Source organism: Scylla paramamosain, chromosome 47 (genome assembly GCF_035594125.1).
Source record: "Scylla paramamosain isolate STU-SP2022 chromosome 47, ASM3559412v1, whole genome shotgun sequence".
Taxonomy (NCBI): Eukaryota; Metazoa; Arthropoda; class Malacostraca; order Decapoda; family Portunidae; genus Scylla; species Scylla paramamosain.
In genome coordinates this window covers 2,352,501-2,367,500 of record NC_087197.1, presented here as the reverse complement: position 1 = coordinate 2,367,500, position 15,000 = coordinate 2,352,501, and the positions used below count along the sequence as shown (strand labels likewise).

At 42.9% G+C, this 15,000-nt stretch overlaps 1 protein-coding gene across 7 annotated transcripts in view; it reads right to left on the bottom strand.

Annotated features, from left to right (window-relative positions):
* LOC135094898 (mothers against decapentaplegic homolog 4-like) overlaps positions 1 to 15,000 on the bottom strand; it is a 27,958-nt gene that overhangs the window by 7,641 nt on the left and 5,317 nt on the right. The window contains exons 1-11 of one of the 7 annotated variants that reach the window (XM_063995395.1): positions 13,323 to 13,484; positions 12,410 to 12,528; positions 6,088 to 6,216; positions 5,819 to 5,923; positions 5,009 to 5,183; positions 4,322 to 4,467; positions 2,591 to 2,626; positions 1,745 to 1,838; positions 1,197 to 1,286; positions 660 to 1,022; positions 147 to 250 (exon numbers count right to left, since the gene is read on the bottom strand). In XM_063995395.1, the coding sequence (XP_063851465.1) occupies positions 147 to 250; positions 660 to 1,022; positions 1,197 to 1,286; positions 1,745 to 1,838; positions 2,591 to 2,626; positions 4,322 to 4,467; positions 5,009 to 5,183; positions 5,819 to 5,923; positions 6,088 to 6,216 (1,242 nt within the window). In that variant the 5' untranslated portion in view covers positions 12,410 to 12,528; positions 13,323 to 13,484. Of the gene's footprint in view, positions 1 to 146; positions 251 to 659; positions 1,023 to 1,196; positions 1,287 to 1,744; positions 1,839 to 2,590; positions 2,627 to 4,321; positions 4,468 to 5,008; positions 5,184 to 5,818; positions 5,924 to 6,087; positions 6,217 to 8,190; positions 8,451 to 12,409; positions 12,681 to 13,322; positions 13,485 to 15,000 lie in introns of those variants that run through there. The other 6 variants (XM_063995396.1, XM_063995394.1, XM_063995390.1 and 3 more) reach the window with 6 other exon arrangements.

The following is a 15,000-nucleotide window of genomic DNA, read 5'->3' as shown; positions in this document are numbered from 1 at the left end:
AAGTGAGGTCAAGTTGTGGGATAGTGGTGTGTGTGTGTGTGTGTGTGTGTTTATCTATTATATCTTGCTTGTTTGTTTAGATTTTTTATTACTTCCTTTCTCATTTATACTCTCTCTCTCTCTCTCTCTCTCTCTCTCTCTCTGACCTGAGTGTCCAGTTCGAAGTAAGCGATGGAACACCAGAACTCCGGACCAGGCTGAGAGGAGAGGGGCACAATGGGGACATCCTGCATCATGGGCGGCTGCTCCCCTGCAGAGGACGGCAGGCTGAGAGGCACACACAGGGGAACACAAAGGAGGAACAAGGACCACCAACACCTGATCTATTAAAGGGCCTTCTAATGCATGAGGATGAGACAGACACACAAGGGAACACAAAGGAAGAGCTAACCAGAACTAATCCCCTGTCTATGCCTCCCCCCCAGCTCAGCATCCCTCAGAATAGTTAACCCAATCTAAAACTCACTTTTTTTTTTCCCAGCCAGAATCCCACCCAATCAGAACCCCCACTAGATGCTGCCAGAACCCCACCACAACACTCTCCCACCCCAAGAAAGCCAAGAAACCCCACATTCCACCTAGCCAGACACCCATTCTAGTACTTCCTGCAACCGAAACCTCTCAAAAACCCTTCCCCAACTAGAACTGCCCCAACTTACAGTAATTGTGGTTCTGGCGGTCTCCCATCATGGTTGGGGTGTACGACAGAGTATTGTGGCCACTCCAGTTAGGTTGGGGCATGGAATGAGATGACACGGGGTGGGGCTGGGGTAGGGGGTTTTGCTGTGGGGAGGGAGAGGCTGTGGGTACACTCCCCGCACCCGCTTGGCTAAACGGTGACCCCACAGCCTGCACCCCTCCCCCTCCCCCCCCACTGCCACCACCGCCACCAGCCCCCAATACGGTGAAGCCATTCTGCTGCTGCTGTTGCTGTTGTATTTGCTGTTGCTGCTGCGGTGACTGCTGTGGTGGTTGTGGTGGTGGTGGTTGCTGCGTTGGGTGAGGCTGGCTGAGGCTGGCGGCTGTTGGGAATGAGAGGATGGTGAGTGGTGGGTCGTTTGCTTGTTAAGTGTGTGTGTGTGTGTGTGTGTGTGTGTGTGTGTGTGTGTGTGTGTGTGTGTGTGTGTGTGTGTGTGTGTGTGTGTGTGTGTGTGTGTGTGTGTGTGTGTGTGTGTGTGTGTGTGAGCTATACTTACACGGCACAGAGTCGGTGAAGAAAGTCTGACTCCCTGGGGTGGAGGCTGTGGGTGACTGAAGGCCTTGGGACATGTGACTGGAGGTGCTGTCTGCAACACACACAAACACACAAACATCAGAGACAGACAGACACAGGCACAAATATATAACAGTACCATACACAATAAAATACTCTTCTTGTTCTTTATATTATCACTATTATTCTTGTTCTTATTATCTATTTCTTCTTCCTATTCTTCTTAATATTATCATTATTCTTCCTGTTCTTCTTTCTTTTTCTCCTTCTCCTTCTTCTTCTTTCCACACTTCTATCTTCCACTGTTTCTAAACACACAAACACATATCTTTCCCCACATCTAAACACACACACACACACACACACACACACACACACACACACACACACACCATTCACACTCCTAGCCCCGTCAGCCCCTGGTGGTGGGAAGGGACAGTCTCGCGGACCATCCTACCACACCTCCAGACCTTAGGCACAGCTGGCCATTACCTGCTAACAGAGAACAGATACAAGGGAGTTACCAGTTACCTGTGGGGGAGAGGAGAGAGTAGGAGGAGGGCTGGTGGGGCATGGAGTGGATGGTCTGGGCTGAGGCGGACACTGTTTGGTGCATTGAGCCACTCTGCAATGAAGCACACTTGTAGAATGTGTGTGTGTGTGTGTGTGTGTGTGTGTGTGTGTGTGTGTGTGTGTGTGTGTGTGTGTGTGTGTGTGTGTGTGTGTGTTTCTTATGTTAGCAGATGTATGTGTGTGTGTGTGTGTGTGTGTGTGTGTGTGTGTGTGTGTGTGTGTGTGTGTGTGTGTGTGTGTGTGTGTGTGTGTAATGTTAACAGATGTATGAGTTTCAATTACTTGTGTGTGCTGAAATATTGCTTGTGTGTGTGTGTGTGTGTGTGTGTGTGTGTGTGTGTGTGTGTGTGTGTGTGTGTGTGTGTGTGTGTGTGTGTGTGTGTGTGTGTGTGTGTGTGTGTTATTTTTACATCAACATAACTGGAGGAGGTGACAGAGGAAAGGTGTGCATGTCAATTAAAGGAAGGACTGGACAAACAAACATACGTACAGACAAGGCCCAAGTGTTGCTGTATGATACACTCACACACACACACACACACACAGACACACATATTTTAAAGTGAAAGGAGGAAAGAGAACTAGATAACACAAACAAATACACAAATACACATATACACACACACAAATATAAGAAAAAAAAATCTATTACAAAAGAAACAATTAATTGAGTCAACTTAAACCTGTAGAAAAAAAAAAAAAAAAAAAAAAAAGGAAACACACACACACACACACACACACACACACACACACACACACACACACACACACACACACACACACACACACACACACCTGTCCCACCTGTGAGGACGTGGGGCTAGCCTGGGGTCCGGCTGGCTGATAAAGCACATTAGAAAGGTCAGGTTAGGTCAAATGAGGTTAGGTTAGGGCACATACCACACCCATCATGCTTCACTGTGACTCTTAGGGAGGGAGGGAGGGAGGGAGGGAGTGACCACAGCACGCAGCAGGAATGAAGGATTGGTTAGATACACAGTGGTCTCAATTTGGTTTTATTTGTTTGGTTCATGTTTCTTTTTTTTTTCTATTATTTCTCTTTTTTTATATTTTTATCTATTATTTATCTATTTTCTGTATATTTTTCATTTATTTTATCTATCATCCATCATTTTATTTTATACTTATTTATTTTCTATTCTATTTTTTATCCATTTTTAGTTATTTTTCATCTACTTTTAAATATATTTTTTTATCTAGCATTTTATTTATTTTTTAACTATTTTATCAACTCATTTATTTATTTTTACTTTCATCTAAGACATGAATCTTCTACACTATAAGCTTTTCAAACCAGTACTGCAGTTAATAAGACAAATTCAGCCACCAATTCTCAGTATTTTTCTTCCCATGTCAAAATAAACAATCTTTTTTAAGTGATGTAAATTTAAGCACAAGAGCATCACAGCACAAGGGTTCGATGGCTTATAAAGGCAGTGAGTGGCTTTCTGAAGGAGTCTGATTCTTTACAGCAGCATTGGGTTCCTTACAGTGGCTTTGGGTGGGTTTGTGTGTGACAGTTTAGTTAGGGTTAGTTAGGGTTCAGTTAGGATTGTGTTAGTAGTTCTTGTCTTGTAATAAGATGAACTTACATTAATACAAATGCTAAGGAATAGAAAGAAATGTATACAGAACACACACGCACACACACACACACACACACAAATCTACAACAACAAGAAAACTCTAATAACTTTCACTAGAGACTAACTCTATCGCATGCTATGTTACAACTACCCCTAGAACCACAAAAACATCCTTGAAAATCTTAATAATTTCCACTATAGCCTGTTTAACTATAGCTGACTTCCCCTAGAGTCTTCAAGCTGCCACCAGAACCACGAAGATGCCCTTGAAAAACCCAACAACTCCCACTACAACCTGTTAAAGTATCACTGACTTCTAACAGATCCTTTAAACCATCACCAGAACCTTAAAAACATCCTTGGAAACCTCTCACTATCTCTCTGTTAACCTTTTCACTGTGATGCAAAACAATGAACAGCACCAGAAACAATGCATGAAATCTTTATAAATGAAATCTACAAGAAAGAAGGGGATGAAAAAGAACAGATTTTGCAATTTCTACACAGTTTTAAAGATTGAAGGTGGCTGTAGAAAAGTAAGGATGTCTCAGAGTATTAAGTAAAGAGATGTACCAGGTGGCAGTCATAAGGTTAAGGTGCCACTATCCTTGTAGAACCACAAGACCCACAAAGACACCCCTGGAGCCCCCATAACTCCCAGGAAGACCCATGAAAAGTAGGGACAAAACCACCAAACACATACATAACTCAATTAGGATCCCCAAACCATCACTAAACCCCACAAAGACACTCATCAAGCCCCATAACTTCCAGGAAAAAAAAAATAAAAAAAGACAAGACCACAAAAACACACACGTACACACTCCAAGCCTCAATATGACCATCTTAAAACACCATAACACACTCATACACTCATCTGAACACCCTGACACACCTACAGTCACCCTAACACATCCTCAGAGCTCACCTGGGCCGGGGAGTTGGCACTGGACTGAGAACTGGACAGCCCTGAGATGCCAGAGGGTCCAGGGCCGACCGAGGTGTCCTGTGGCCCCGTGCTGCTGCCCCCACTGACGTCACACTCCATATGCAGACTGAGTCCCGTCAAGTCTGCTTTGGGGACAGAGAAAGCCTGCGTTACTGCCTGTGTGGTGGTGGTGGTGGTGGTGGAGGTGGTGGGTCTCTCTCTCTCTCTCTCTCTCTCTCTCTCTCTCTCTCTCTCTCTCTCTCTCTCTCTCTCTCTCTCTCTCTCTCTCTCCCTCTCTCCCTCTCTCTCTCTCTCTCTCTCTCTCTCTCTATTATTATTAAAAGAAAAAAGAAAAAGAAATACGTAGCTAAATAAACATATATTTCTCTCTCTCTCTATCAACTAGTCAATCTTTCTTTCTTCCTTTCTATTAATCTGGGAGTGTGTGTGTGTGTGTGTGTGTGTGTGTGTGTGTGTGTGTGTGTGTGTGTGTGTGTGTGTGTGTGTGTGTGTGTGTGTGTGTGTGTGTGTGTGTGTCAAGAAATCTAAGACTGAAATAAACATCTACTTCTCCCTTTACCTCCACCAATCTCTCTCTCTCTCTCTCTCTGTACCTACATGTGAGTGAGAGCAAGTGTGTGAGCTTGTGAGTGTGTTGGGGAGTGTGAGGCAGCACGGGGTCCTTACCAATGCCTGGGGAAACAACGCGCTCATAGTGGTACGGGTTGACGCACACTGAGTCACATTTGAGGTCAAAGGCAAACTGGCAGTACTTGACGTGCTTCAGCTCATTCTTGTGCAGGTCCGGCCACCGCCAGATTCGTGCGTAGATCACATGAGGGAACCCCTTGCGCCCCGCCACCTGCCAGGACACATGGAGCAATATTAGGGCGGCTCGGGACACCATTAAGACACTTTACAATAGGATTAGTTTACTGTGAGAATAACCCTTGTACCCTGCCACCTGCCAAAAGACATGGAGCAACATTAGGGTGGCTCGGGACACCATTAAGACACTTTACAATAGAATTAGATTACTGTGAGAATAACCTTGTGTCCTGCCACCTGCCAGAAGACATGGAGCAACATTAGGGCAGCTCGGGACACAATTAGGACACATTAAAAGACTCTATAATAGGATTAAGCTACCCTGAGAATATCCTTGTGCACTGGGACAAGTGGGGCAACATTACAGTACCTCAGAAAACCATCAGGAACCTCTAGGATAAGATAAGGATGCTCTGGGACAGTTATGTATACAGAGATACCATCAAGACACTTTAGGATACAGGATCTCACTAGGATACCATTATGACACTGTAGAATCAGATTAGGATACCAGTGTCTAGGATAATTAGGATACACCCGTCCCCTCTCTCTCTCTGTCTCTCCTTATCCCTCTCGCTCTCTCTCCTAACACTTCCATAACTCTCATCTTCTCTCTCACTCTCTCCTATCCCTCCCTCCCTCCCTCTCCCTCCTCTCCGTCTCTCTCACCTGCAGCCGGCCGTCCAGAGTGCGCTGAATGGTGACACACTTGCTGGGGTGGGAGCCGTTTGTGGTGATGGCGGTGATGAGCGAGTCCAGTTCATCACGTTTCTCCTGAGGATGCGAGTGGTGGTGGTGGTGGTGATGAGAGATATAGTAACAGACATATGACAAAATAAAACTTTCAGTCATACCTCATATAAAATCTAATGAAGCACAAACACAAACACACACACACATACACACACACACACACACACACACACACACACACATACCTTGAGTTTTTTAACGAGACTTTCAATGGCACGTTTGGAAAAGCCCTCCGGTTCTCCTCCCTGCCGGTGACACATGAGGGAGTGCACAATGCTCAGGCAAGCATCCGCAGAAGTGGGGGCATTCGTCATCTGCCGGCAAGGGGAAGATGGTTAGGTTAGGTTCTATATTTTCTTCTTTTTTTCATTTGTTTATTTATCTTATTTTATTTATTTTTTATCTAAGAGGGACACCAGCCAAGGGCAACAAAAATTCAATAAAAAAATAGATCACTGAGATGCTGGTCCCCAAACAGGGTCTAAAAAATTGAAGGGTAAGTGTCTCGTATGGATGGGGTACAGTTAGGTTAGGTTATGTATGGGTGGGGGTACAGTTAGGTTAGGTTCTGTATGGGGGGAGAGGTACAGTTAGGTTAGGTTATGTATGGGTGGTGGTACAGTTAGGTTAGGTTATGTATGGGTGGGGCTACAGATAGGTTAGGTACTGTATGGGGGGAGAGGTACGGTTAGGTTAGGTTATGTATGGGTGGTGGTACAGCTAGGTTAGGTTCTGTATGGGGGAGAGGTACAGTTAGGTAAAGTTCTGTATGGGTGGGGATACAATTAGGTTCTGTATGGGGGGGGTTACAGTTAGGTTAGGTTCTGTATGGTGGGGTACAGTTAGGTTAGGTTAGGTTTGTGTATACTTTTCTATCAGTCTCTTTTAAATTCTTCTTCACCTGGTTCCCATAGTCACCATCTGTCTGTCTATCTATCTGTCGCCACTTCCAATAGTCACCTTTTGTCTGTCTATCTGTCACCACTCCCAATAGTCATCTTCTTCTGTCTGTCACCACTCCCCACCACATGTCCTTCTAAACACATAGAGAACCCAGTAACTTCACACTACCAATTACCACAGTCTTTTAGTTCAAGTATGAGGGGCACCAGCCAATACCAATGTATATATGAAAAAATTATCTAAAGAAACCCTAAAAAGAATTATTCAAAGTTTGAGAAGTATCTTGAGCTCTCCATCCTGAAAGTTCAAGTCATAGAAAAGGGGACATACAGAAGCCAGCAGGGAGTTCCAGAGTTTACCAGTGAGAGAGATGAAAGGCTGAGAATACTGGTTTACTCTTACATTAGGGAGGTGGACTAATAAGGGTGAAAGTACAAAGCAGGCAGGGAGTTTCAGAGTTTACCAGTGAAAGAGATGAAAGGCTGAGAATACTGGTTTACTCTTGCATTAGGGAGGTGGATGGAACAGAGGTGAAAGAAAGTAGGAAATGTTGTGCAGAGAGGTCATGGGAGGAGGGGAAAAGGTATACATCAATAGCACTTTAAAATTTGAGGAGTAGAAAAGGTATATAGTGATTTCTGATTTCGCTATTTGTACATTTGTTTGTACTGTTGTCTGTTTTGTCACTTATGTTCAAGCTTGTGTTTTTTTTTAATAATTTTTCTATTTCTTTCCTTTTCTTCATTTTTAGTGTCTTCTTCTTCTTCTTCTTCCTCCTCCTCCTTCATACCTTTCTTCTCCTCTTCCACATTTTTCATTTTCTATCTCCTCCTCCTCCTTCTTCTAAACACTTCCCTTTACCACCTCTTCTAAACACACGAACACACATCCTTCTCCACTTCTACACACAACCACAGACACACACACACACACCATAACACACTCCATCACAGACCAGCCACAGACACACACCTCTCTCCACCTTACCACATCACCACTGACACACACACACACACACACACACACACACACACACACACCTTACCCCATACCACCCCCCACACCCCCTCCAGAGCCAAACACAGCAACACACGGGAGCCAAACACACACAAACGCGCTGTGCCCTCGCTTGATTCGCAGATTGGGGGATGTTGAAGGGAAAAAACAAGGCATCCAATTATTTTCCTGGTGAACGAGCAACTTGGTGATTGGCTGAGAGAGAGAAAGAGAGAAAGAGAGAGAGAGAGAGAGAGAGAGAGAGAGAGAGAGAGAGAGAGAGAGAGAGAGAGAGAGAGAGAGAGAGAGAGAGAGAGGAAAGCACTGAAATTAGAATATGTATCACTCAGAAAAGAAACAAAACTACTACTACTACTACTACTACTGACCATTTGATGCACAGGGCAGTTAAGAGTAGGCAGACACATCATGGCTTTCTGACAGGGTGGAACGAGTCACTGAAGTGTGTGTGTGTGTGTGTGTGTGTGTGTGTGTGTGTGTGTGTGTGTGTGTGTGTGTGTGTGTGTGTGTGTGTGTGTGTGTGTGTGTGTGTGTGTGTGTGTGTGTGTGTGTGTGTGTGTGTGTGTGTGTGTGTGTGTGTGTGTGTGTGTGTGTGTGTGTGCTGCTTTCACTTATGTTCTTTGTATTATCGTTAAGTTTTCCTATTATCTTTGTTATCATTGTGTGTGTGTGTGTGTGTGTGTGTGTTTGCTCTCTCTCTCTCTCTCTCTCTCTCTCTCTCTCTCTCTCTCTCTCTCTCTCTCTCTCTCTCTCTCTCTCTCTCTCTCTCTCTTTCTTTCTTTCTTTCTTGCTCTTGTCAATCTCTGTCTGTTTCTCTTTCAATCTCTTTTTCCTCCTCTCTCTCTCTCTCTCTCTCTCTCTCTCTCTCTCTCTCTCTCTCTCTCTCTCTCTCTCTCTCTCTCTCTCTCTCTCTCTCTCTCTGCTGTGGTAAGAGAAATGATATGATGGATAGATTATGAGAGAGAGAGAGAGAGAGAGAGAGAGAGAGAGAGAGAGAGAGAGAGAGAGAGAGAGAGAGAGAGAGAGAGAGAGAGAGAGAGAGAGAGAGAGAGAGAGAGAGAGAGAGAGAGAGAGAGAGAGAGAGAGAAGAAGAAAGAATCAGCACATACCTTCCTCCCTCCCTCTCCCTTAACCCTGACCTCTAACGTATATCAGTATAAGCAAGGTGTGTGTGTGTGTGTGTGTGTGTGTGTGTGTGTGTGTGTGTGTGTGTGTGTGTGTGTGTGTGTGTGTGTGTGTGTGTGTGTGTGTAGGGTCTTTGTCATGATCAAGGCCAGTGGCACCATACACACACACACACACACACACACACACACACACACACACACACACACACACACACACACACACGTTGGATTTGTTACGTTTGGTTTAGTCTTTTCTTTTTTCATTTTCTTTGTTTTCTTTTTTCCTTCCTTTTATCTAAACGGAAGGGAATGTTTGAGTCACACGGAACATTTGCTTTTATTTCTCCAAACGTAAACATGTCTTTCTTTTTTTTTTCTTTCTTTCAAACATAAATTCAAACAATCTCTCTCTCTCTCTCTCTCTCTCTCTCTCTCTCTCTCTCTCTCTCTCTCTCTCTCTCTCTCTCTACCTGTCCAATACCTGCCTTTTTAATTAACTTTCTGCTTGTTATTTCTTTTATGTTCTTATGTTTTATGTCCTTTTTCCGTTTAACTGTCTCAAATAGTACAGTAGTAGTAGTAGTAGTAGTAGTAGTAGTAGTAGTAGTAGTAGTAGTAGTAGTAGTAGTAGTAGTAGTAGTAGTAGTAGTAGTATCAGTGAGTGGGTTTGGGCATCAGTCAGTGTCCCCGTGTCGCTGCCCCCCGTACTCTCACCCGCAATAATTACCACCACATACCTGGTGACTCATGACATGTAAACCATCTATGTTTTTCTCTTTCCCTAAGTAACATTATCATCTCCCTTATCTATTTCCTGACCAAGCTCTCTTACTCTACCCTTCTCCTCCTCCTCCTTCTCTTCCCTCCCTTCCAAACATTCACTTTCCTCTCCTTCTGTCTGTAAAATTCATGAAGATAATTTAAGATAAAGAGTTATAGGGTTTACTACATCCTTCTCTTGTACCAAAGCCCTCTCTCTCTCTCTTTCTCTCTAACAAGGCACCTCAGCATCTCAGTGGACCTTTATATATATATATATATATATATATATATATATATATATATATATATATATATATATATATATATATATATATATATATATATATATATATATAGTTGCCCTTGGCCAGTGTCCCTCTTACATAAAAAAACAATAATATCAGATGATTATTCAAGGTTAGGTAAGGTTGAGTTAGGTTAGGTAAGGTTAGGTTAGTTTATGTTCAGATAAGTTAAAGTTAGGTTAGGTCTAGCTTCATAAAAGCTGTTTTAGCTAGAGATGAAATTATGAAGTTTCTAGTTTAGATTATAAGTAAAGGACAGACCAAAGTTGTGAATTGATGGATGTTTAAAAATCTTCCTATTGAGGATAGATTCAAGAAGTCTAGAGAGGCAGGAAATTCAAGCAATAGAACAGTAGTTTGAGGGATTAGGACAGTCACCCCTATAGGAACAGGCTGAATGTAGGCAAACTTCCAGTAAGAAGGAAAGGTAAATGCTGATAAACAGAAAGAGTTTAACTAGGCAAGGTGCAAGCAGGGAGGCACAGTTTCAGAAAACAATAGGAGGGACCCCATCAGGTCCATAAGCCTTCCGAAGGGTTTAGGCCAGCGAGGGTATGGAAAACATCATTGTGAAGGATTTTAATGGGTAACATGAAGTAGTCAGAGGGTGGAGGAGAGGGAGGAACAAGCCCTGAATCATCCAAGGTAGAGATTTTAGCAAAGGTATGAGTGAAGAGTTCAGGTTTAGAGATGAATGAGATGGTAGTGGTACCATCTGGTTGAAATAAAAGAGGGAAGGAAGAAGAAACAAAGTTATTGGAGATGTTTTTGGCTAGGTGCAGAAGTCATGAGGGTTAGATCTTGAAAGATTTTGACACTTTCTATTAATGAAGGAGTGTTTGGCTAGCTGGAGAACAGACTTGGCATGATTCCGGGTAGAAATATAACGCACGCGAGATTCATGTTATGGAAAGCTCAAGTACCCTTTGTGGGCCACCTCTCTATCATACATAGCACGAGAAAATGATGTGTTAAACCAAGGTTTGGAAGGTTTAGGTTGAGGGAAAGAGTGAGGAATGTACACCTCCATGCCAGACACTATCACCTCTATTATGCACTCAGCACACAGAGACGGGTCTCTGACACAGAAGCAGTAGTCATTCCAAGCAAAATCAGCATAATACTTCCTCAGGTTCCCCCAATTATCAGAGGTAAAACAGTAGAGGCACCTCCAGTTTGGAGGATCCTGAGGAGGGACTGGAACAATAGGACAAGACACTGATATGAGACTGTGATGAGAGGAGTCCAACAGGGAAGATAGGGTGACAGCATGAGCAGAAGGATTAAAGGTTAGGAAAAGGTCAAGAATAGTCATAGCCAGGTGGTGGAAAACTCAAAAGATTCAAGAGCGTGGGCATGAGAGTGCACATAGATGCAACATCCAGCTTTGGACTGAAAATGAGAATAGAGAAAGTAGGAACTGAAAAGGGGCTACTGTCAGTTGCCTCAGACACGTGTTTCAGTGAGGAAAAAAAGATGGTTTAGTAGAAGAGAGGTGGTGTTCTACAGATTGAAAATTATATCTAAGATTGCAAATGTTGCAGAAGTTAATGAAGAAAAAGTTGAGGGAGTTGTCAAGACACTTAGGGTCAATACCAGGAAAGCAGTCCAGCCTGGGGACATGTGTGGTTGTGTGGTCAGCTCTCATCTCAGTCAGGGAAAACAATGCACAGAGGCCACAAGTAAAGCAAATCTGGTATCAGGATTAATTTTTAGGAGTATTAAAAGTATAACTCCTAAAGTAATACTAAAGTTATATTTGGCGCTGGTCAGACCTCATTTAGATTATGCTGTGCAGTTCTGGCCCCCTTATTGCAAGAAGGGTATGCGTCTATTAGAATTAACACAAAGGGAAATGAGTAAATACAAGGGATGACGGGTGTTCCTTACCAAACCAGCCTCAAGCTTTTAAATTCACCTTCCTTATAGAGACGTAGGTTATGACAGGGTTCGGGAATGATCTTTAAGTGGTACAAAGGATACAACAAGAGTGACGCAAGCAAAATTCTCTGGATCAGTAGTGAGGATAGAACAAGAGATAATGGGTTCAAGCTTGAAAGAGTTAGATTTAGGAAAAGATAAGAATGAATTGGTTCCAGCTTCCCTTATGCTTTGTTCTTATGTTCCTCTTAGAAAAGAAAAATGCACATCAGTATTACCTAGAAAAAAGTGAATCAATAAAAAAAAATAATGAAAGAATAAAAGAAGAGAAAAAACACACATTGAAATTACATAAAAAAAAAAAAAATTAAAAAGAATAAAAAAATAAACAAATAAACTGCATAACTAACAAAACCACATAAAAAAACAAAAACTAATCAAATAACAAAAACAATAAAAATAAAAACAATAAACAAAACAACAAAAAAAAAGAAAAACAACATTACAATTACCTTTCTTCAGATATCAGGGTGCAGGGAACCATTCAGGGTGAGCACATGGTGGCCGGGGCAGGGAGGGCGGCAGGGGGTGTGTCAGTGTGTTAGGGTGTTACAAGGCCATCAGGGTGAGGCTGCAATAGTGTACCAGGGTGTTAGGGTGACCTGATATGGCTAGGGTGAGGCTTGGTGGGTGTGTGTGTGTGTGTTTGTGTGTAATGCTGGGTGCTTGGGAATGTGTGTGTGTGTGTGTGTGTGTGTGTGTGTGTGTGTGTGTGTGTGTGAGTGAGAGAGAGAGAGAGAGAGAGAGAGAGAGAGAGAGAGAGAGAGAGAGAGAGAGAGAGAGAGAGAGAGAGAGAGAGAGAGAGAGAGAGAATGTAGAAAGGTGAGAGGAAGTGTGAGATTCAAGAGAGAGAGAGAGAGAGAGAGAGAGAGAGAGAGAGAGAGAGAGAGAGAGAGAGAGAGAGAGAGAGAGAGAGAGAGAGAGAGAGAGAGAGAGAGAGAGAGAGTTAAGAAAATAAATAAAAGATAGGTGTGTGTGTGTGTTAGGGTGAGGGACAGGAAGAGTCAGGCTGTGTGTAGGTACGGGCGAGTGTCCGTGTGTTCTGTCACCCTAAACAAGTCAACAAGCATGTGAATGAGTATGTGCGTGTGTGTGTGGCGTGAGCATGTGTGTCTGAGCGTGAGTGATTGAACCAGGGTGAAAATTACAGTTAGCACACACCAGACACTCCCGCACCCCCTGAGCACCCTCGACACAAACACCCTAGCTATGCACAACTCCACTAGGGTGACGAAGTGAGGGTGAGAGAGTCAGCATGTATCTCCAGACCCTTAAACCCGAGAGTGAGAGTGAGTGAGAGTGAGTGAGAGTGAGAGGGAGTGTGTCAAGACAGTTCTGGGAGAGTGTCAGGGTGTTTGGCCTCACCCTGCCACCACATCTGGGCCTTTGGGGGGCGGGGGCCTTCACACTGGCAGGGGGGCAGGGGCAGGCTGGCCGGGGCACGCCACACACACACTGCTGCCCAATTATTACAAATTTCGTAATTGTGAACTTAGAGCAAAACAAAGATTAGACAAGTGACGCTCGCCTCGCCTCTCCCAGCCCTGACTATATTTTTTGCCATTTACGCCTTTATTTCTCATTTCACGTTAAAATAAAGGACACCACTAGATTCCCCGTGAAATTTAGATTATATTCGCTAGGATGTGGTGACTTGTAGCTGAAAGAATTAAGGATTTTAGGCTATAATAGTATTTCGGGGTCCTGTCCCTCCTCCCCCCTAGTCCCTCCCATTACTCCCCTTTTTGCCATTTACGCTTTTATGACTCACTTCACGTTAAAATAAAGGTTGCCACTGAATTCCTCGTGAAAATTAGGTTGTATTTAATGGTGTTTCAGGGTTTCTAGGTAAGCGTATGATGGTTTTAGTGTTTATTATCATATTTCTAAGTACTGCCCCTCCTCCCTCCCCCAGCTCTCCTTTTTAATATTTCCAGCCTTAGTATCTCTCCTACACTAAAATAAGCGTTTCCAATGAATTCGTCGATAAATTTAGGTTTGATTTAGTGTTTTTTAAGGTTTTCAAGGTGAAGGAATGGGGGGTTCAGCTTATAATGGTATTTGGTTCTCCTGTCCGTTCGTCCTTCCTTCCTCCCCGTCCTCCCAGCCCGGTCTTTCCTTTTTACAATTTCTAGCTTTATTCCTAACCCTAGATTAAAATAACTGCTTCCATGATATGCTTCGTAAAATGTAGATCATGTGGGGTTGTCTGTAGGAGGTTTCAAAGTAAGGTCTTTAAGGTTCTTGGTGCTATTCTGTTACATATACTTGTCTCTCTTCCCTCCTCCTACTCCCCTCTCCTGTTTCCTTTTCCCATTTCCAGATTTATTACTTACCCTAGCTTAAAATGACCCTTCCCATTCAATTCTTTGCGAAATTAGGATTGTTTATGAGTGTCTTTGGGTTTTTCAAAGTGAGGGATTTGACTGTTTTTTTTTTATTCTTTTTTTTTTACTTGTATTTCATGGCTCTTTTTCCTTCCTCGCTCGCTCTCCGTTTTTTTTTTTTTTTTTTGCAATTTTCAGCTGTATTCCTCTTCTCACAGTAAAATATGGGTTTCCACTGCGTTGCTAGTCAAACAAACCCTTCTTGGATTTATTTTACAGGATATTAATGGTTAGTTAGATAAGTGTGATTTGTATGATAACTACCTCTTTCCCCTGCACTTCCTCCTCCTCCTCCCTTCTCCAGCTTTTTTATTTTATTTTATTTATTATCTTCATTTCAAATCCTGCTACTAAATACTGAACTATATCGAGTCTGATAGTATATTTGAATTACAGGTTTAATATGGAATGTGTATTGTTTCCTTCTTCGTTTTTCTGTTTATTTTTTCTTATTTCTCCATTAATTCCTGTTTCTACAAAGAGGTAAACAATGGTGATGGTTTCTTTGTTAGATTTAGGTTAGTTTTATTCATTATTAGGTGTTGTAATTTGTGAGGTTAACGTGATTTGTTATAATAATGCTTCTTGGGTATTCTTTCCTTCTTCCTCTTCCTCCTTTCTCCTCCTGTTTCCCTTTTTCCCTCCTTCTCCTTTAT